Raw genomic sequence first — 23,577 nt, 5'->3', positions numbered from 1 at the left:
GAGTTCTACATCAGAAGGGAGCTAGGCTGGTAATCAGACTGCATTTTTTTTTTTAAGGCGAAAACAGAACAATAACCAAACCCCAGCAACAAACAGAGGGGTATTGGTGCCAAAGTCTGACTTCATCAGGCATGGATTCTGTTTCCCATGCCCCTCAGGTTTGTTTATCTCTGAGCCCGCCGCCTGCCGCCTGCACAGCTGCCTGGTGCAGCTGTGTGAGGATGCAGCTCGGAGCGGGAGAGAAGTTGCCTCTAGCGGTGAGGGTGGCACTCTCGAATCCCGGGCTGCCCCTTCTAATTTGAGCATGTCTGCTTTAACTCTGGAACTCTTGGCTCTGCTGTGGGGCTTTACTACTTGGATTAGTCATTTTGCATTCGGTTCTTTTTTCCGTAGGAAGGTTCTTGGCACACACTGGGATCCCGGCTAGCCTGCCAAGTGCTACCTTACATTTCTAGTTAAACAAAGCAGAAAACCTCAACCTGCCATTTACCAGCTCCTCCCCTCTTTAGCCTTTAGATGCTGAGCACCATCCATCTTCCAGTTTCTGCTCTCAAAAGGAAAAAAAAAAAAAAAAGACAGAAAGAGGTGGAGTCCCTGCTCCTTGTGTGCACAGATCAACTATTGATCAGTTATTAAAGATGTGTTCTGTGGTTTTCACCATGAATACCCCGTGGTTCATTGCAAGTACAAATATAAGCAGGACTGGATTGAGTCATTAAAAGAATAATGGGCTTTTTCTTGCAAAGCACAATTGCCAAAGAAAAAAGACGTAAAACCAGGCCATTTGAAAGCTCTGAAAGCTTTTCCAAAACAATTGCGGTTATTCCTTCTCTCCTGACTTAAGGCAGAGTGCAGTGGGAAGCGGGTGGGGAAGGATTTGACTTCTCCTTGGTGATGCTCTCCTCCTCTCTCCCCACACCCCAACTGCTGCTGGGAGAATTGGGCTGTTATCACGGGGTGGACTTTGACCCCTCACTTTACTAGGTTGTTAAGCGTTTAAATTCCGGAGAGTAGAGGTTTCCAGTCTGCCTGCTCACCCTTTAGAAGGGGCGGGGGAAAGGAAAGAATATCTTCATTATGGCAGCTGGGAACAGCAGGTGATGAACTTTGTGACTATAAAGAAACCTGGTAGCTTGTTTAGTGTAGATTTGTCTGTTTCTTCCTTAAAAGATTTAGGGCATATGTTACATGAATAATTCATGACTTAGACCCCCTGAGAGGCAGAGAGTGAGGGCAATTGCTGAACTTTTGTATTGTAATTGCTGCTATTAGTCATAAAGCACAGGTCAGACAGCAGAGGTTAGTAACCTGCCTTCTCCTCTCAGCCATTACTGGGCAGTTAGAAGTTCTTGTGGTGTTAGTATACTATCTTTCATATCTATTGTTCGTATTCTTATTTTAGTAGTGGAATTGACAGTAAAAGGAGGCTGCTGGCTTATGTCTGTCAAAGGCTTGATTTTTTTTTTTTTTTTGAGGCAAGAGGCAAATTCAGAGAAACAGTCCTGCTGCGATTCATGATTGAAAGTTCTCCGTATATGTTTATTTTTGTGCGAGACACCTTTATAAAAATCTAAGTAAAAGTTAATCTCTTTGCCATATTTCAACTGTAGGAAATTGTCATATATGAATGTATTTTTCCCCAGCTCAGATCTTTTAAAAAAGTCCTTTGTGTATTTTCACCAAAGCTGTCTCATATATTGAGTTTATGTTACATCTGTTCATTGCCAGGAAAATTGGAGCTATGGAAAGATAGATTATCTCTACCTTACACCTAGCAAATACAATTACAGTACTTACCTTCCGCCAAATCTGAATGCAATAATTCCAGCTCTAGGGAAAGACCAAGGCCTGCTACTGTGACACAAAAGCCATAGGAAAGTTCAGAGCTGAGTAGCAAAGGTAGGAATCCCATTTCTTTCAGTTCCCTCAGTCCTGTCTTCTCATCAGGGGAGTAATGTGTTTCTAGAGACAGTGCTACCTTAGCTATTTAGTATTTCTTATTTGGGCAGTTTTTATTGTTCAGTCTGATGTTTATATAATCACAAACAGACATCAGAGGGGTAAGTTTGCTTTTTTTCTGGAAGCCATTCCAGGCTTTAAGAAAATCAGGGTCCACTGTTAGAAAACTGGACCTAAATCTTGCTATGTTTGGTAATTGAGGCCAGTGACTCAGTGAAGCCTGCGATGCTGGTGATTCAGAGTTTTGATCAGCTAATTAAATTTTCCAGAGGCAAGCAGACCTTCTGCAGTTTACAGAGCTAAACCAAAAGGGATGGTCTACTGGGTGAGACTGAATGGCAGAGAAATCCAGTGGTTTTGTGATTTTGATTCATACATGAATGTTTGGCATATGGTTGGGCACCCAGTCCTAAGATGTGCGATACCAGGATTGTGGTTTTCAACTTAGGCAGGATGGGCAGATTGCACTTGTGCTCCTTTCAGATCTCCTAAAAGGCAATATTGGGAGCCCTTGGGATCCAGGAAGTAGGACACATTCTGTTCCCCAAAGGTGACAGCTCATCAAGGATCAGGAAATCCCAAATGGAAGGAATCATGCCTACCTGGGAGTGGAACCTCAGAGGAGAGAGAGAGTTCTTACCAGGGAAGAAGGACCTTGGGCAAGACACCTGCAAGCAAGCAGTCCAGATTCTCTGACCAGGCGGGGAGGGTTTTGACCCTGGAATCAGACTCATGGTTCACTGGAAACATAAAGCTGGTTCCCTGGAGAACCTCTCTGAAATCTGGCCTGTGGGTTACTTTTCTTGTCACTCTGACTTTAATTAATTTTCTCCTTTTTTGGCTTTGGTGACTGTGCACTGGTGGTGTTTCTCTTGGCTTAGTAGTCACAGAGAATGCAGTAATAGTTTTAGCACAGTGACATTTTGGTTACTATCATCTTTGTTAATGTACGCAGCTCTGCCACTAGATGAGTAATGATAATGGCAGTCCTCTCAAGATTTGGTTTTTATTTTTAAATTGACAGATAATAATCGTGTCTCCTTATGAGTTACAGAGTTATGTTTTGGTACATTTATATGAAGCCTAATAGAGGAACTCGGGCTGTTTAGGGTATCCAACATCTCAAACATTTATCCTTTCTTTGTGATGAGAATATTCAAAGTCCTCTCTTCTCATTAATTTTAATTATATGATACATTATTGTTGACTTTAGCCACCTTGGATGGTTTGATGCTTTGTGTCGCCTTTGCACTACTATTTTTGTGACTCCTTTGGGAAGGATGCTCTCCACAGTGACAATATTGGACAGAACACACTCAGTGCTGCATTTCCTTATGGTGTTGCCCTCCTTTAGGATGTCTCTAATTTTTAAAAATCACAACACGCAGCTATATCGTACTGTTCAATTTGAAATACTTAATTTTAAAGCAGATGTGTCCTGGGTGAAACATAGCAAGCTTCATACTCCCAGGTCTACTTGTTTGTTTAATATTTAGTAAATATTGCTGAAGTAACAGGTGCTGGTCTGAGCAGGAGAGTGAGTGAATGGGGGGATCTTGAGCTCACACAGAGCCTGGTAGGGGAAAGAGAAGCAAGGAAGTTTTGGATGAAAAGTAAGCGTGTAATTAAGCACACATCGAGGAAGCTGTATCAGTAATTGTAGCCCTGGTTAATCTGAGTGTACATGAAGTCTTCCCTAGCGAAAGTACATTGAAGCTGAGATTTTATTTTATTGAGTTTATTGGTACTTTTAAGTATACAGTACAATTACTTTCATCATTGGTATCTTGTACCGTTAGATGACAGGTTTTGAGTCTCATTTTTTCCCCATAACCCTCCCCGTCCCCCCCGCAAACTTCCCTATTTATAAAGACTTTGTTTTCATTTTTTCCTTTTCTCATATTTTGAAACTGAGATTTTAAAGCTGAGTTTAAGATGAAGGAAGTGAGATCATGTGCCCACATGTCAATGCGGTGTGTGGGCAGACTCACATCGGGGGAATGGATCCAGAGCTTCCTCAGCAAATAGGACCGTTTCTCTGGTGTGAGAAACTGCAAGTGTAAAGAAGGATCAAAATGTATGATAAATAACATTAAATTGGAAGATAAAGCCCAAAGGGGAAGGGGAAGTGGGAAGGGTAGGGGCAGGGAAAGGAATAAATGTGAGAAAAGGAAAAAACGGGAACAAGGTCTTTGAAAATATGGAGGGGCGGGAGGTGAAAGGGTGGGTAAGGGAATGGGGGTAAAAACAAAAACCAAAATTTATCATGTAAAGGTACGAATTCCCAGTGATGAAAGCCATCACATTGTATATCTAAAATGTACAAATAACGAATTAAGAAAAAACTGCTTTGACATTGGTCAGAAATTAAAGAGGAATTGTGTGCCTCAGGATTGTAGTTTGAAATATTTCATTCAAATGCAAGAATTTATGACGTTTGTCAAGTTTCTTCAAGTTTGATTACATTATCTGTTTTGGGGAATCCAGGTGAGATAAAGCTTTGGTCATATGAAACATTTAATAAGTGCTTTTAAGAAGCAAGTGTTTGTATACAGATCAAATCTGCTAATACAGGGTGTGTCTTAGAAGGGAAGCCAAAGTATTTTAAATCCCTATGATTTTAGAGTGTTTCAGAGATAAGTGGTATAGAGGCAAGGATTTGGGGCATTTTTTGGTTGTGAGAGTTTTTGTTTGTTAGTAGTTTCTACTATGTTTGAATTTCAAATGTAGTTTGTTTATTGGTTCTCTGTCATTGCCAGTTGGATTGTTCTTATTATCTTGAAAGTGCAGTAAATTGTTACACTTAGTAATTAGATGTTTCTACTCTATTGTTCTACATATATTCATAATCACAGATAATGGGCAAAGAACATCATGTGTTGGCAGTCATTTGTCAAGTTTCAAAGGCTACTGTGGAGTTGATTGTGATTTAATATTGGTCAAAATATGATTCAATAGATAATTAAAATCCATGAGATTAGTTGTTAGAAGAAAATGCAGGTTATAGAATAACGGATTGAATAATTGGCTGAAATCAATAAAGTAACTAATTGGAATTAATCATTACCTTGGAAACCTTACAAGCTGTCTCAATACATGTTTACATGTGAAAAATAACCTTTGGTGATAACATTCAATTATTATATTATTATTTAGATATATCAGACTTTCGAAAAATTGTGATTCCTCATTTTCAAAATTTAAGAGCTCTGGCTGTAATCCTGCTGAGCTCCTGATAATCAGTCCTAAACTGTCTCGGAGATCTGGTCTGATTTGTGAAAGGCACTATGGATTTATTTTCCCCTGATGGTTAACACTGTTTATTTAGCCTGAGCTTCGGGCACATAATAGGGAAGTTGTTGCTAACCTCACTTCTTCACCTTCAGTAACGGGGTCAAAACTTCTTCAGAGAAAACATCGCTGTGGCCATGTAGGGTTAGGTAAATATGCCATGGAAAAATAAACCAAAATGTTGTGAAAGAGGAGGAATCTGCTTTAGCACCAATTGGACACAATACTTGTTGAACACTTCTTGGTGGTGCTATTCTCAGTCTGTTTCCTGTTAGAGGGTTCAAACAGTTCCGTTTGTTGTAATCTGAAGAAACATTTTTACTGACATAGTTACAGCTATTGCTTGATTACAGACCATTATAAACCAATAAAAGGTATGTGATATTCATTAGAAAGTGTTTGTGGCTGTATCACTCTGAGCTACATGAGTGAGGAGATGTCCATTTAAGGACAACTCTGATGTTATCAGCTATAAAATGAGTAAGAAGTAAATAAAGAAATAAATGAATGTTTTCTGCTCTTTGTGAAGTTTATTGTGCCCCTATAGTTTGCTGTAGTTTGCAGCAAGAGTGACTGTTCATCAGCGAAGCTCTGCTAACCTTTCCAGCTGTCTTCTGAAAGTTTGTGTCTAATGCTGTTAGTGGTGTTTCAGGAGGAAAAAAACGTGTACTCCCCTTTTTCTGTCTTCTGGTTGTCCTTAACCTTCTACATTATACTTACATTATTTAAAGGTCCCTTTCAAGTGAATCCATAAAACATTTCTCCTGCCCTGTTTTCAAACGTCAGTTCAACTGACTCTCTTGCTGTCTCTTCTGCCCGGTGTACACATGACTAGCTCATGTTAAACGCTTGGGAGAGCATGAATTTGTGCTTCTAGGTAGATTACTCTCCCATACTAATTATCAGTAACCATTTGGTGCTGTTTAACCTTCGAAGAGGCTGGCAGGTGACATCAGCAGGTCCAAGTCTCCAGCTGTGCAGCGAGAGTAATCGGCTTTCATGAGACTTTAATTTATTTTAGCATTTAGTGCTATCTCGGGGTCATGATCTATAGCCTTCCATGCTGGCATCTTGATTTTAAAAGCAGTGCATCATTGCGCAGTGATCTATGGAGGGACATGATTTATGAATTGTATTTAATTCTAAATTTTCAGTGAAAACTTATATAGGACTTTGCAGCACACGCTTCTCAATTTAGTTCCCTATTAAAAAAAAATTGTAAGTGAAGAAATTGAACAAAATGCTTACTACAGTCCCTTCCAATTCCTTGTTTTTTCTTGCCACTACAGTAGCTAACTTGCCAGTCAATCAAGACGAACTTACCCATAGGTTTTTTTCGTGCACTTATTTTTACACTTATCCATGTATCAGCTATGTGTCCTATTTTACATTAGGCTGGTTCTTTGTAACAGACACTGTGAATGATGCAGAAGAAATTAGAAGATTGTTTTCTGCTTTTAGAAGCCCTTAGCATACTTGGCAAAATCAATATGCTGTCAAATGTTAAATGAAAGAATAATGTATGCTGATTTTCTTTACTTTGATCATTTTCTCGTTATTGATTTGCTTCTTCACTGTTGATGGCGCTCATGTGTGGAAGGGTTTTCCACATATTGAAAGTTATAATCCACTGTGAACTTATGCTCCTTGCTAGTGCACATCCTTCACATCAGTGGCTGGGCCAGTTTGCAGTCCTGCTGTTTTATTCCATTCATCATCCTTGCTGGGTTGAAAAACAATTACCTGATCTGATGAGAGGAAATAAATTTACTTCATGCTTTTGGCATCATAACTTCCCAATGCTGCAAATGCTCTTATTTATGCTTCTTGGTGCACTCTTTCTGCCTCTCTTGAATATGAAAGGAAGCAAATATTCTGATGAGGCTACACCAGGATGTTGTGGTTTGAGTTGCCTTGTGATTTTAGGTGTAACCCACTGTTCTTGATGTTTAGGAACCTACACAGGAAATTTGAGGCCAGATTCTTTTTGGCAATGGAGAATAAAGAGTTGTTTTGCTGACTGTCATTGAGCTTCTTGAGAAAAATTGCAGCTGTGCAGATACTATGGCAAACATTGCCTTCTAACCTTTTAATGTGTAGCTCTTGAAATTCCTTAAAATTCATTTCAGGACACAAAAATAGAATAGTCCCATACTAGGAACCATGCTTAATCCAAGAACTTCAATCAGTGTGCTGCTCTCTTCTGCTGCCTTGCTCATTTCTGCTTTTCGTTGCTTGGATTACAATGTTGTGTGTGGAAAATGACAGTCTTGTCATTTTCTTAGTTTGGGATGTTTCAAGTTGAAATACTCCATGGGGAAAATTTTTTTGAAAAGTTCCATTGGTATGATGTCTTGAACAGCATGGTTCCTAGCATGGAACTATTCTATTTTTGTCACCCATATGAGGTGAACACAAGTCACTTTGTACAAGATTTATGATTAAACAGTTTTAGCTTTTACTCAGGGGTTAGGCCTAATTTTGGGTGTATGGATCACACCTTGCAGATGGACTTGATTTGAATTTGCCATTTAGGGTCAGGTAACTTCAGAGATCAGTAGGCTTGCAAATGCAAAGCATACATCTTGTAGTTAGAGTCAGTCAGACTTTGTATTCATCTTATCCACTTTCAAAATCTGATTCTGTGAGCATCAGGTTAGCCAGCACGAATCCTATCAGAAATGCTAATAGGACAGTGATACCTTCCAAATTTGATACTTGGAGGAGTGAGGTGTGAGAGACCTTTCTGCAAATACCCCAGTTGGTGAAAGTCGGAGTAACTGAAGAACAGTCACTTAGATGTAGATCTCTAAACCTTGGTTCTTGATGGATACTTTGTAGAAATGAGTTTTAAATGAATAAAAGGGTACTGGATATCCAAAGAACTTTTGTGTAAATTGTTATCATGTTCATTTAGAATTGGAGAAACTCAAGAGTGAGGCTTAGTCAGTTTGTGTTATTATAACAAGATACCTTGAAATAGCCTATAAACAATAGAACCTTATGTCTCACAGTTCTGGAGACCAGAAGTCCAAGACTAAGGCACTGGCAGATTTGGTGTTTGGTGAGGGCCCACTTTCTGATGCATAGATGGTGCCTTCTAGCTGTGTCCTTAAATGGTAGAAAGGGAAGGCAACTGTGTGGGCCTCTCTCTTAAGAGAGGACTCTGCCTCAGGACCTAATCATGTGCCATAGGTCCTACCTCCTAACTGTTGAGTTCTGGGTTAGAATTGCACTGTATGAAAACTGAAGGGACTTAAGCATTTAGACTACAGCAGAGGCTTGTAAAGGAAAACTTAAGATGAGGAGATGATATAATTATTGTGTTTAAGAGTTTGTTGCCTTTTTGCTATTTCAGATTCTTGCCTGTTTCTCTGACAAGTTGCAAATACATGTTGATCCGTTGTTGCCATGGAGACCAACCCCACTCCTTTGTGGCCTGCCCTGGGCCTGTTTTTCTGTGTTCACATTCATTTGTTGATTGTTAGTGGCTGTCGAACCAGAGTTAGTCACATCTAGGTTGCCTCCATTTGATTCAGGATGGAAAGACACCTGTCAAATTTATATGTATATTGGCAATCTTACAGTGAGAAAATAGTAAAATTATTGATTTATTTAATTGTGAAAATAAATCCTGCTTTTTTATAGAAACTTGTGGAACTCAGAGAACTATAACAAAGAAAACTAGAATTATAGGTAAACCTTTTAGATATTACACTAGTTTTGTTTTTTGTCTTTTTTTGAAATCTTTCATGTATAACTGCAGTTATAGATAAATATATATGATAATATAGGTGATCATCCACATTAAATTAAGTTATAATGCAGAAGTTTGTATTTCTGTTTTAAAACAATATTAATCATTTTTATTAGGATAGGTAATTTTTGTAATACTTTTAGAATTCTTTTTACAAATTGCCAAATGCTTCCTGAAAGTACAAACCAGATTTTATTATTTGTAATTTTCATTTTATTCATCCTCTACTCAAATTCATTTCATAAAAAATTAACTATTTTTCTACTTAACAGGAGAATATATCTTACTAGTTCTCTTACTGAAGATGATCTTGCGTATGAAAATCTTTGTTTAAAACTTTAGGATAAACTTTATAAAATTGAAAGGGTAAGCTACTCGTAAGTTTGTCAAAATAGGAAAAATGTTTAAAATTATATAATAAGAGAATGACCTGTGTAAGCTTCATATTTTTAGGGAAGTTTTACCCATGTGTAAAAGGGGGAAAGAATCTAAATAACATGTAAAATTCAATGATTGAGCAATGGCAGTTGTATAAAATTTCAGAAATTGTTCATTGACTCTAAAATGCTAACATTTAACTTAATGATGCATGAAATTTAGATTACAATATGTTCTGTTTTTAAGAAGTGGGAAATCAAAGTATTGAAGATTTAAAGACTTATTTTCACTGTGAAAATTATGGAAATGCTAATTTGTTATTTCATTCAGGATGAATTATTTTGCTTCAAAACAGCTCATCTATAAATATAAAAAAGTAAAGCTCTATATAGAAATCAGGAGTAATGTTGACACTAATACCTAACATTTGTGTTATCTCTTGATTTTCTCTGCAGGACATCCAGGCAGAAATTGATGCCCACAATGACATATTTAAAAGCATTGATGGAAACAGGCAGAAGATGGTAAAAGCTCTGGGGAATTCTGAGGAGGCCACTATGCTTCAACATCGACTGGATGATATGAACCAAAGATGGAATGACTTGAAAGCAAAATCTGCTAGTATCAGGTTAGTATAGTCAACATCTAAGTACAAAAAACAAAAGGTGGCAAATTGTTGTGATTTTTGTACATTAGAAAGAGAAAGGGCAGTAATACCACCAATGCTGCTCTTTCAAAATAGTTTAAGATTTAAATGCAAAATATGTTTTCTAGGTTATATTTTTAGCCCCTTTCATGTCCAGTGCTCTTTGCCTATTGTGGTTGTTTGTTTTGTTTTGTTTTGTTTTTGTGCTGCAGATTGAACTCAGGTCCTTGTACTTGGCAGGTGCAGTGCCACTAAGCTAAATCCCCGGCCCCCCAGTTCATGTTTTAAACCATGTGATACTTATAACAACAATGTTATCAACATTTGCTGATATCTGAGTTTTTACCTTTACCAAGGACTGTGTGAAGGTCCTTACAAGCATTAATTAGTACATTTATACACTGCACGACAAGGTTTCTATCAATGACCCAGTACATACATAGTTAAATATATCCCTAGTGATGTCATAACTATCTTAGGTTGTGAGACACCACCCCGATGATGTTTGCACAATGACAAAATTGCCCAATGACATGTTGCTCAGAATGTACCCCAGCTATTAAGTGATGCATGACTGTACTTGGAAAATCCTAGTAAAGTGGATTGTAAAAATCCTTTCTTATGTGAGGAAACAAGAGATTTAATGAATATAAGGAACTTGCCAGGCTTTTGAGATAACAGGTGCTGAGCCAGGATTTCAGTCTAGATCTTTTTGACTCTGGCTTTGAACGTGTTCCTGCTTCATTGCGTTGTTTTTGTTCAACTTGAAGATATATTTAAAGAGAATAATTATCTCTTATTGACACCGAAATGGAAAATTGATGATTCTTATCTGCATTTGGAAAGAATAATATTAAATAAGTATGAACCTTAGGACCAAAATTCTGACTAGGAAAATACCTTGAAAAATTATCCAGGAGGATAGAATGATAAGTGTCAGTGGGGGTCAAGAATATTTTAATAGTTGGAAGACAGTTTCTAACTAGGTATAAATTTGTTGGCTACTGACTGAAGAACATATTTTTGAGAAATTCGAAAAAGAATGTCAGTGGGAAGTGATAGATTAGTTTCTCCTGCTGTATCATTGTGTTGAGAAATGGATCCAGAGCATTAATAACAGATGACCTTGAACTTGATTCTTTGACTTTGCTTTTAATTCTCTGGTCTTAGCCAAATTACTTACCCCTTCTATACCTTAAAAAATGAGAATATAAATATTTAACCCACGTGATTGTTGCAAAATTGGATGGGGTGATTGGGTCAGACCTTAATCTCTGTGGAGTCTGCCTGCTGATCTGCCAGTCTCTAGCATCTAGTTCATTGTTCCATACACAAATTTTGTTCAGGAGTCTGCTTCAATTTCAGGAGTGTGAGATTTCATGCAGTAACTTCACAGAGAGCAGAATATCTTCAATGACTATTTGTTGCATTTGATATTCTTAAAATTTTCTTTCTGATAAGATGCTCCAAAAGGCTTTTGTTCTTCAGGGGCTCATAGAGGTGAATTTGTACTTCTTCTTACACGTAAGGAAGTGGGAAAAGTGGCATAGTCTGGACTCCTTTATCCAGAGGTTCCACTGGAAATGATGCCAGCACCTGCCAGTTGTACTCTTTAAATAGGAAAATAGAGGGCACTGTCCCTGGATAAACTATACTTGATTAATACTTGAATTTTCAACTTGCAAGATCTCATCGTGTTGCAACTTTCTGTTCCTCATAAATATAAACAAAAATGTCAATATTACAGTGAAAAGCACTTACTGCAGATCTAGTGAAACAGAAATCTAAGCTAATGAACTAAAAGCCATAGTACTGGTTCTGGTGAAGTTTGTATACAAAGTCCTGGAATATTGAGAGCTTAGATTATGACTTCTTTAGGCAGGAAGATTTAGTAAAGGCCTGCATCATAAACAGGTTATTCCAAGTGGAAAGCTACAGGAAAAAAAAATCTTTGGCCTTCTTGGGAGTTTCTTCCTATGCCTATCAGATCGCAGTCTTTTTTTCTAACTTGAAAAGAAAGAACTCATACTATAGCTGGAATAATATTTGGTAAGCAAATTGACAGTATTTTTAGAAGATAGAGAATATATATGCTTGTTTCATTAGATTCTGCACAAAGACAGATCATACATTCTGGTAAAACATAGTAATGAATAAAAATAATCACCTTATGACCTACCTCAGGAGATTTACATATTCCTTCAAGCTTTTAATGAAAGCTTAGTTCTACATTTAAGGTATTGCTAATTACAAATAAGAAATGGACCATGCCTCTAAGGATTCACAGACCTGTTCAAGGTAAGGCAGAGCCCGTAGGAGAGAGTGGTCACTCTCAATTCAGATGATAATTGGAGCTCTCATAAAAGAAGTGATTCCTAAGCAAAGCCTTGTTAGCATGGAACTGTCCTTCAGACAGACTGAGTCCGGAATCTATGGGGAAAGGAATCTATGTAAGAGGCTTAAAATAGCAGTGTTTTCATAAAAGTTTATTTGCATTGTCCAATATTTTCACCTCTGGAATTCTTAATTTTGTTTTATGTTCTCTTTTCTCCCTGAACCTGCTTTTTTTTTTGGTACCGAGGATCAAACTCGGATCGTTGCTCTTGAGAAGCAGGCGGCGGAACCACTGAGCTAAATCCCTGGCCCTGAACCTGCTTATTTCTAGTTGTTTAAATCTTCCCTCATTTGAGACTACACCAACTCCTTACTCCTCCCCATTGTTGTACACTGACCTTGGAGGTCACTGTAAGACATTTTAGTAAAGTCAGGACCTTAATTCTTGTCCTGCTTGAACTTTTTTGGTCTACTTTTCCAAGCTCAGACACGAATGACTGCACTCTTTCTATTCCTTGTTATTAACATTTCTGTAATGTTAATAACATTAGTGTTATTAACATAATGTTATTAATATAATTAACATAATGTTATTAACATAATGTTATTAACATTAGTGTTATTAACATAATGTTAATAACACTTCCTACTTATGATTGGTGTGGTGATTCCAAGTGATTTTTCTATCACATTCACCATACCCCTATTTTAAAGGATATGATTCCACTTTAGCCCAAACCTCCCTTTCTGCGGGTGGCCTTGCTTCATTCTTTTCTAAGATAAGGTCATCTGACTGATGCCTTTCTGGTCCTTGCAGAATGTAATATTCATGGGCTCTATGTTTCCAGTTGTGTTTTGATTTTGTTGAAGTCCATGTTAGCATGGCGCAGACCAGTTGGCACAAGGTACTGTCGCTTTCAGGAAAGAGGATAACTGCTGAAGATTATAATAAGAGCTAATATTTATTGAATATTTATGTGCCTTTACATTTGGTGCTTTACATGCTTCTATCACCATGGTGTGTGTGGTCACTGAGAAAATGTTATAATATGTGCTTTACTCTCTTACATAGTTTTTCATAGTCTCTTTAGATGACCATGATTAAATTTTTTAAAGACGGGACTCCAGTATGCTCAGTGGTTTTTAGCGATCTAAAAAAAACCACATAGGGCCAGGCATTTAGCTCAGTGGTGCTGCCGCCTGCCTCACAAGTACAAGGACGCGTTCAATCCCTGGTACCAAACAAACAAACAAAAATAAAAACAACACATACAGTTAGGTTTTTCACTTAGGTCAGGATAAGAGGAGGTCACCAAAGATTTGAAAGTTCAGCAAGAAGATGTGCTCCTAGAGACTTTGATAATATTTTATACTCACTGGAAAATATAAATTGGAAATCTACAAATAAATTTAGTACCGTGAGTGACATGGCTTAATTTTATGTTAAATTTATTTAGTGTACGGTTATATTAATTAAATATCCACTTTCCAGTTTTATGAATTTTAATACAGATACTTATTAACATATGGCTTCAAAGGCCAGAGAAGTTATCAAATCTAATGAAAACAGAGTTCAAGATAAAATTCTGTCTTCCTTTTCTTTTATGATCCTCTTAAAAAATTCAGGACACCATTTTAAAAGCCCTTAGAGAAAATTAATTTTTAGCATCATTTACACTATATCATTTACAACCACATTTTAAAGTGGCATTGTCACCACTTTTAGCCTTAGATAAATGATTTTCTTAATCATATTATAAAACTACTAAAAATCTCCTTGTACCAAATCTAATAGAGGAAGATTCTATTGCTCCTTATCATTTTTCCCTGGAGCAGCACTTTCAGCCGAGCTTCCTGTAAGAAAAAAATGTGCTCTGCTCTGGTCAGAGACTAGCCATGTGTGGCTTATCAAATATGTATGATGTAGCTAGTGAAACCGATGAACTGAATTTCAGATTTTGTTAATTACAGTCAAGCTAAATTTAAATAGCCACCTATTACCATGTTAGAAGCATAACTTTAGGCTTGTTTTCAGTACAGACTACCTTCTGAAGACTTCTCTCTTTTCTTCTGGTAGTTATAATTCCTTTCCAAAGAACAGGAATAATCCTCTTTTAATGTGACCAGTTATTCTTACACTAATTAAAGTATTTTCTTTCTTTCTTTAATCTTATTGAGTTTATTGGTACTTTCTAAGTATGCAGTTAAAGTTACATTCATCATTGAGATCTTGTGCTTTTACATGACAGACCTTGATTCTCATTTTTTCTCCATAGCCCTGCCCTCCCTTCACCCCCTTCACCCTCCCCTATTTAAGACACATGTGTAAATACTGAATAGTTTCTCTGGTGTGAAAAACCAAAAGTGTAAATTGTATAACCGTATAGAAATTGTACCACTGGTAATGTTAAATAGGAAGAAAAGGGCTAAAGGTGTAGGGGAAGTGGGAAGAATAGGGGAAAGGGAATAAGGGACAAGAAAAATAGGAGAAAAGAAAAAAAAGGTATTTTCTTTCATTATGATCTTGTTTATTATCTATGTGTTTTACTATAAACCAAACAGTAATTACATTTATAGAAAAATTCCAAATTTATTTTCTTCTACATCAGGGGTTATTATATCTTTGTCTCCTCTGAACTTGGGCCATTAAGTCTTTGTTAGGCTCACTCCTTACTTGTCCACAGATCTACATGGGCAGTTTCTGTTGTTCCTCTAAAATGGTACCTTTGGTAAAAGCAGGATTGCAGAAGAGTTTAGATTTTGGTTGGATTCAGAATTCTTGCCATTGTCCTGAAGATGTTCCTACCTTCTGTGTGCCGTAATTCCCCATAGAACTGTGACCAGGTTTCCTGTCTTGGGGTGCCTTTGCTTTAGCTGAATTTCTTTTCCTTGGCCCAAGAGCAGTTTATTGTGTGACTTTCTGTTTCTTGAGCAGTGGATGCCTACTAGCAGAGTGGGTCTGCCATATATATTTATATCAGATAAATGAAAACGTTTTCTTTTAACACATGTCTTTCTTCATCAACACTATTTTCTTTCATATCTTTACCCTGGAGAAGGAATGATAATTTGTTTGAAGATACGGTTTCTGTGAAAGGAGAGACCATTTACAATGTAAATCAGATATTAGTTAGAGGTTTCCACCATAGTTACTTTTCTACTATATTTAAATAATTAAGTATCATTTTTACGGGTCGTTCTGTATCTGAGAAGTTTTTGTGTTATGAATTCCTAAGCACTTTAGACTGTAGTGTAAATGGTGATATTTAAAAAGAATAACTTGGGTGAAGCGTCTTCTGCAGTGGACGTCCTCTTAGGTTGATTATACAACCACTGAGGGTATCTATCGCTTTCTACACATCAGATACCCAGAGGATGAACTGAAGCAGTTTGGAAATTAGGATAAGTGAACGAGAGTGCACAGATATTTAATTAGATAAAGCACTATTTTAAATGAAGATTCAGAAAGCATGATTGATGGCCTGTTATCTGTGGTCTTGGGAGATTTAAGTTTTTAAATGTGTGTAGTAACATTGAGAAAGTACAACTAAGCCAAATACAAATGAAATTTTTTTTTCCCCTTACAAACATTCAACCCACTGCCCAGGAAAAGGCTTTCATCTTTCAAGATGAAAGAATGAAAATGAAACAGGAACACTGAAGGCTACTATAGAAGCATGCATTTACTTGGGCATATGGTAGTAATCCACTAAATTCAGAGGTATGCCTTTTGGAAAATAAGCAAAGCAGATTTGCCAGGCAGAGATTCTGCCAGATGAGCTTGCTTTTTACTATGGGAAAGTACAGATCCAGAGAAATAAATATCCCAATCTCTTCTAATTTCAAAGCCACTTCAGCATCTCTTTTAAAAAGTACTACCTTCGTCTTTATAGATAGTCCTTCAGGTGCTGAATATGGTAAGGTTCGATGATCAACTTTATTATTTCTGTGCAATCAAGAGTTAATTGCATTGGAAAAGATGTTTGCTTGCTCTTCAATATATGTGTGTAATAACTACAGAGGAATATAATGTGTAGCTGATAATTATTGATTAATGAGCACAACTTCAGATTTCGAAAATGCACGATGAGATCTGAATAAGAGGTGAGGGTGCAGGTGTAAGCGAATTGCACATGGAGACTTCAAGCATTTCTTCACTGACTGAGGACCTCCGATTTCAGGCTGTGTTTTGCATTTTGGAATATTGGAAAGAAGTGGCAACAGGTCAGTCTCCTGGACTAGCTGCAGCATGGCTTAAAACTGTGCAGTTTTCAATTAATGTAATTGGAATGACCGAGTTTTGCTTTACAACAAGTGAAATTACTGTTTACTGAGGACAGGTAATTACATATTTGGACTAAAATTAGTCATTAGGAACACAGAGAAACTGGAGCTCAAGCAGAATCAGGACACTGTTAAAACAATATTGTAATGTGAGGTCAATCACAGCACCTGTGGAATACACAGAAACAATAGTAAATATAGGAAAATAAAATAAATTTTCTAGCATATAATTCTCAGAGTATTTAAAGACACTTTGAACTTCTTTCTGTGTACATATTATTTTTGTATTATACAGCAGTAGCTTGTCATCACTGTGATGAAATAACTGAGAAAAATAAAAATGTTTTGTGGGGCACAGTACTAGAGATCGAACCTGACCTTTTTACTAAGTTACAGCTCTCATCCTTTTTTATTGAGACAGGGTCTCACTAAGCCACTAAATTGCCCTGGCTGAGCTCATACTTGTGATCTTCCTGCCTCAGCCTCCCAGAATGCTGGGATTACAGGCATTTGCTCCCATGCCTGAATGAAAATGAACTTACAAAGAAGAGGAAGGTACATGGTTTCAGAGGTTTCAGTCCGTGGCTGTTTGGCCCTATTGCTTTTGGACCTGTGGTATCATAGTCCATCATGATGAACAGTGCCTGATGGAGGAAACTGCTAATCTCGTGATGGCTGGGAAGTAAGGAGAGAAAGGAAGAGACTGGAGTCCCAATATTGCCTTCAAATGCCACCTCCAGTGACCTAACTTTCTTCTAGTAGGCCCCGCTTCCCAATAGCAGGAAACGCTGGTGAGCAAGTCTTTAGCATGTTCATGTTTGGGGAACATTTAAGATCCAAATTATAACACAAAGACCGCATTTTTTGATTAAGACATAGAATTTTTGAATCTAGGTACTTTATTTCATATTAGTTTGTAAATAGATTGTAATTACATGTAATTATATGAGAATACTGGTTACATGTATATAAAATACTAGTACTTTAAAAGAAATGCAAAACTTTAATTTTTTCATACCCTATGATTATTATGTTTTGAATGAGATTTTAATTGGAGAAGAGAGATTTTTTATTGTTCTGAACAATAATGAACTTTATTTATTTTTTTTTTTTTGAGATAGGGTCTCACTATGTAGTTGAGACTGACCTGGAACTCACTATGTAGTCCAGGCTTGTCTCAAACTCACAGCAATCCTCCTGCCTCGGCCTCCCAAGTGCCAGGATTACAGGCATGCACCACCATGTGTCTTTAAGTAAAATATATTAAAATTACTTGTGTCTCACTCACAGCAATCCTCCTGCCTCGGCCTCCCAAGTGCCAGGATTACAGGCATGCACCACCATGCCTAGCTAATAATGAACTTTTTAATCAAAATATCATATTGTTGAATATCTGTTGAGAGGAAGACCATGTAATGTGATACATGAGTAAACATTTGTTTGTGTTAACTATTAATTGAGCTATGAATTTTGAGACATGTTCAAGTAAGTCATGCTTGAACAACTGTACTGAGAGGTTCTCAGACAATAGTGGCTGTGGCTGGTAGGTTGCTCCTATACCACTTGGTAAAGGAACTGATTCATGGAAGTTGGGATCATAATGCCAATGTCAAGGTGAGAGTGGTATTGGTGAAGTATGATTTACAGAGGTTTCTTGTAGCTGAGTTTGCCCCAAATAAGTCCTTTGTCCTTCCTAAGTCTTCACCATTTGCAAACTGTTGTACAATGAGGCGATGTTTATCAGCCTCACCTCTGAACCTGAAAGATCAGATAGTCAAGGAAACTCCATTGCACCAGGCTGGAACTTAAGTCCACACCCAGTGGGGATGATGTACCATTGAGGAAAGTCCAATTCCTTGACTTTCTGCAGCTTTTCCTTACTGATCCATATTTTCAATCCAGCCCTCTGTGGACCTGAGGCTGAGTAAATGGGGTTTCTCCAGGGCCCTAAGAAGAGCAAAGAAAAATTTGTGTTTTGATTTATACTTCTGTTTCCAAGTGCTTTTGCTCTTATTGGGATTTTAACTACATAAAATTTACTTTTTTTTTTTTTTTTTTTTTGGTATCGGGGATTGAACTCGGGTCCTTGCGTAAAATTTACTTTTAAAACATACACTTTCATTATGAAGTTCACAGCAACAATTCTGAAGATGCGTTTCTGTGCTAAAACTAGAAATTTTTTCTGAAACAAAGACTGCCCAATTAAGGCACTGTATAGAATACTTCAGTCAATGGTTTGGGCCCAGTTGTTTCCTGTGTATATGGTCATTTGTCATTGGATATCAATTGATAATCAACTGATAAAAATATATAAAAATTAACTGCGAACTGTGCTCTTGGTGGTAACCACATCTGGTATGTTTCTTTCTAAGCATTTTCGTGCATACTGTTTCTCTTATTTCTCCTCTCATCCTTTCTCCCCATTTGTAAGTAAAAGAAAACACTTGGATCTGTATATATTTATGCATGCTGCCAAACATGGCTTTGTGATTTTACATTATATCATGAACATCCCTCTTGAAGGCCTCATATTTATGCTTTAGAGGTGTGGAGTATAGATTTTAAAAATCTCAAATATCCTCTGAGTTTCATAGCTTATTCAATATAACTATTTCAGTCTCTTTTTGGAAGTGAGTATTAGTCGGTCATACAATATTATTTGGCTAAAAAAAGTCACATAATTCTGTAAATGAGATTCATACTCTAACTGTGGCCAGTGCTCTTTGTCAACAGGGCCCATTTGGAGGCCAGCGCTGAGAAGTGGAACAGGTTACTGGCATCTTTAGAAGAACTGATCAAGTGGCTGAATATGAAAGATGAAGAGCTTAAAAAGCAAATGCCCATCGGTGGAGATGTTCCCGCCTTACAGCTCCAGTACGACCACTGTAAAGTAAGTTGTTCATCTTGGGTGTGCATCATTGTTTTTCTTTATGTTTTTGTTTTAATTTTGGTGAAGTGAATACTTCAAATGAAATTCTGGATGAATACCAAATTTGAAGTGATTAGCGCAGCCCCCCTTCCTGTTTCTTTTTTTCCCCCCTTTACTGTTTCTAATTGTACTTTGGAATTTTATGTAGATTTCATTCATTGCTTCCATTTGTCTCATGTTAAATTATATGTGTAGGTGAAAAAGTTTGAAACAGTATGAATATCTAAAGCACAATGTTGCTTTTAGCTTATGAAATTTATCCAACTTTCATGTAGATTCTGGAGTACAGTATATTGGGAAAATTTTAAAAATGACAAATTAATCTTAAATTCAGAAGTCAGAGGGAGTCATTAGGAATTATAAACTCTTATTTATATTAAGTGAAGGTGAAAAAAAGACTTGTAAAAAATCAGATTTAAATCTTATTTTTAAATGAAGACTATATTTTTGAATAATATATGTTTTATTTTTTTGAACTGTACTTTGACTTGATTAGGAGCCATATACACTGCAATATTAACCATCACACACCCCTAGATCTTTGTCTTTTAAAATTTTTTGTCTTGTCTACTGTTCAGTAATTTAATATTTTTTCCTACTACATTCGCATATATTGCCGATCATTCTTTTTATTGTATTTTTTGATATTTACACGTGTAAATGTAATGTTAGAATTCTGCTCCGATTTGAAAAATGACAAACCCTTCTAAAGGAGGGTATCATCTGTTTAATCAGTTGCTCAAATAGTATGACCTGGAATTTATTTTATTTTGACCCCTTGAGACTACGTTATTAAAACTACCATTTGCGTATAGTTTATCTTTAAGCTTCAGATGTGTTCATTACTAGGAGGCTGGATACGCAAGTTTGAAATTAGCAGAACAGTCCAGGCTCCAGATCAAAATTGTCACCTGTATACCAGCCTATGCAGTCAAAATTGTTGCACGTACGCGAGCGCACGCACGCGCACACACACACACACACACACACACGCAGACACATGGGCGCGTAGGCACAGAGAGCTATATATTCTTTTCTAGGTTTTGATGTTTGTTCAGAGATTGGTGTTCACGAGCCCCCTTTTCGTGTGAGATACAGTGGTCTGCTGTGAACTGTGTGTGTGGCTGCAGAGTGTGGGGTGCACTAGAGAAGTCCGGCACTGTGGTCGGCTCCTCACAGCTGTGATAATGTAGGGGCAAAGAAGAGAGTGGGTGTTGTCCCCAAGGGGCGTGGTATGGAAGAGGCCTCTCCCAGTGACGCCATCGTATTACCATGTCATCAGTGGGTTCATCCACCCGAGACAGTGAGACCCTCATCATGTAGCTCCTTCCCCAAAGCTCATTACCCACCACAGCTTGGGCACATGAGTTCTGGGCAACATTTCACACCTAAGCCATCACAGTCATTAATCCCATTCTCGAAGGCTCCTCCTTCATGACCTGATCACCTCTCAGAGACCCTTACTTCCTAGTGCTGTTAATTGGCTTCAGGTTTTCAACATAGGAATTTGCAAGTAAACATTTTAACCATAGCAAGTAATTCCATCTGCCTACATGGAATGGTTCTGAAAATCATGAAATAATGTAAATGACGATTATTTAAAGAGCTATGTTATTTTGTGTGTATATTTTATTTATTCTTTTACAAGCAGAGTTTCTAGATTTTCAGCATCTTAAATTATATTATTATAAATATCATATGATCTAAATATCTTATAATCAAGTATGATTATACTTAATTTATATTAATATAGGTAGATATTATTACAATTAGAGTGAATCATGCATTGGTGTGATTTTTCAGAAATATGATACTTATCAGTATCTAATTATTTACCTTTATTACTGAACATAACCAGCCATAATCATTGAAAAGTCTAAATATCCTTAGACTCAGCTGCTGTTAAATAACTCAAAGAGTCATGTGAAGAATTTGAATAAAACAATTACACAATTACACATAGACATTGGAGTGTCTTTGGTTTATCACTGGCAGTTTATATGTTAAGTTGGTTAAACTTTTTGGGACTCTTTTCGTTTGAGTACTGGGATATTGCCCTGTGTTCTGAGGCGCCTTATGTTGGCTGCGTAGCACAGGAGATTGGGTGCATCTGTTTTCAGTCCCACTTCCTGTGCCCCCAGCTCTGTCATACAGGCTTTGGGGAGTGTTGTCGGGTCTCTTCAGTCTTTGGTTTCTTCCCATCTGTATATTTAAACTACTGAGCATGGCATGTATAGCAAATGCCAGCTAAGTAATTGCTGATAGTTATCCTTTAAGATAGGACTTGTGTATTCTAGTACATTTTAAAGTATGGTTGCTTCAGGCCTCCATTTTGTATTTTTCCCTAAATTTTTATTAGGTGTAGGCATTCTTTTAGTGCTGTAACTTACTGAAAGACACTTTAGATTCCTGAGGAAATTGTATGAAATCATTCAAACAATGGTATTTTTAAGAATTTATATAGTATAAGATAATGGATCTAGAGACTGAGTCTTGTTCTTAATAATAATTTAAAAAAAAAGTTTCTGTTTGGCCTGGAAAGGCTAAGGGCAAAAGTCATATCTGCATGTGCCATACTTCCCTGAGTATAAGACTGGGTCTTATATTAATTTTTGCTGAAAAATATACAATAGGGCTTATTTTCATTGGCTGTCTTGTTTATTCATATACAACCATCTACATTTATTCCTGTATGATAATCTACAATTATTCATGTACAAAAATCTATATTTATTTAAATACAATCATATCTTCTTCGGGACCATTGTCATAACTCTCCAAACCCCGCATTTTGGCCTTCTTGCAGCTTAATTTCCTGTAACACTGTTGGCCCCAATCTCTCAGATCCAGCAGGAGCACTCTCCTTCAGTGAACGCTTCTTATCCATGTAGCCTGCATTGGCAGTGTAGTGCATTGGCAACTTAGCTGTCAGTGATTTTACCCCTTGAATTCTTCACCCAAGTCACAACCTCTTGCTGGCTGGGCTTGACAAAGTTTCCATTTAATCAAGTGTTAATTGATTGTTTAGGAGGCAGGAGTAGCAACAAAAATGATGACAGTTAAGAGTGATGGTCCACACAAAAGTGATGAAAATTACAGGCACCAAATTCAGAAAATGTTTTTTTAATTTCATACAAGGGCATTAAATATATCTGTTGCAGTGCTTGACATTGAACTAAGAAGATTCGTAATAGATGCAACTACGTCTGTTAATCAAACGTGCACTTTAGTCACGTGTTGTGTCTGTGTTCTGATTGGTCATTAGTCTGAGTCTTGAGTTCATCTGTTTACGTAGGTGTTTACCTCTCCTCCAAAGACACCCACTTGAGTATTTACAAATAGCTAATAATTTGTGCTATTTAAGTATTAATGTCAATAATATTTATTTATATATTAATTGTATTTTATACTTCAGTATGTCTGTCACGTGTTGCAACAGGTCTACTAAATGTGTGTGTGGCTGGCGTCCTTAGCTGAACTCATTTGTAGAGTGGGGCTTATAATTTTGAGCATCCTGAAAAGTCATGTGAGGGCTTATTTTTTGGTTAGATCTTTTTCTCAGGGAAATAAGGTACTGCCTGAGCTGACTTGCATAGTTTACAGGCAAGTTATAAACATGTAACTATGAGTCTAAAAACCTTTAAAGGCTCTTAGTATTTAAATGGTGACATAATTTATAAACAAAGGAATGAAATGTATATGTATTATTTTATGTTTGCATTTCCATGACTTTACACTGGGTCCAAGTGTTCATCCATGGCCAAAGGTAACTGTGCTAATAAACAGGTCTCTCTGCTGTATACATGTAAACATCTTGGATGTTTAGGACTGGTTCATAGGTATTCATGTATTTTGCTTCTCACACACCTACACACTCAGACACATACATTATTCTAGTGCTTTATAAGTGATTAATGACTTTTTCCATAGCTATTTTTTGTTTTTGTTTTTGTTTTGTTTTGGTACCAGGAACTGAACTCAGGACCTTGCGCTTGCGAG

The 23,577-nt window shown here is 37.0% G+C and overlaps 1 protein-coding gene across 8 annotated transcripts in view; it reads left to right on the top strand.

The window, feature by feature from the left end:
* Positions 1-23,577, top strand: part of Utrn (utrophin) — a 479,533-nt gene that overhangs the window by 325,007 nt on the left and 130,949 nt on the right. For all 8 annotated transcript variants that reach the window (XM_010626629.1, XM_010626631.2, XM_010626630.2 and 5 more), the window contains 2 exons: positions 9,841-10,013; positions 19,383-19,539. In XM_010626629.1, coding sequence (XP_010624931.1) covers positions 9,841-10,013; positions 19,383-19,539 — 330 coding nt within the window. The remainder of the gene's footprint in view (positions 1-9,840; positions 10,014-19,382; positions 19,540-23,577) is intronic.

The sequence above is a fragment of the Fukomys damarensis genome, unplaced genomic scaffold (assembly GCF_012274545.1).
Source record: "Fukomys damarensis isolate Sample0158 unplaced genomic scaffold, DMR_v1.0_HiC HiC_scaffold_14, whole genome shotgun sequence".
In the NCBI taxonomy this organism is placed as follows: domain Eukaryota; kingdom Metazoa; phylum Chordata; class Mammalia; order Rodentia; family Bathyergidae; genus Fukomys; species Fukomys damarensis.
This window is presented reverse-complemented; position numbering and strand designations above follow the sequence as displayed.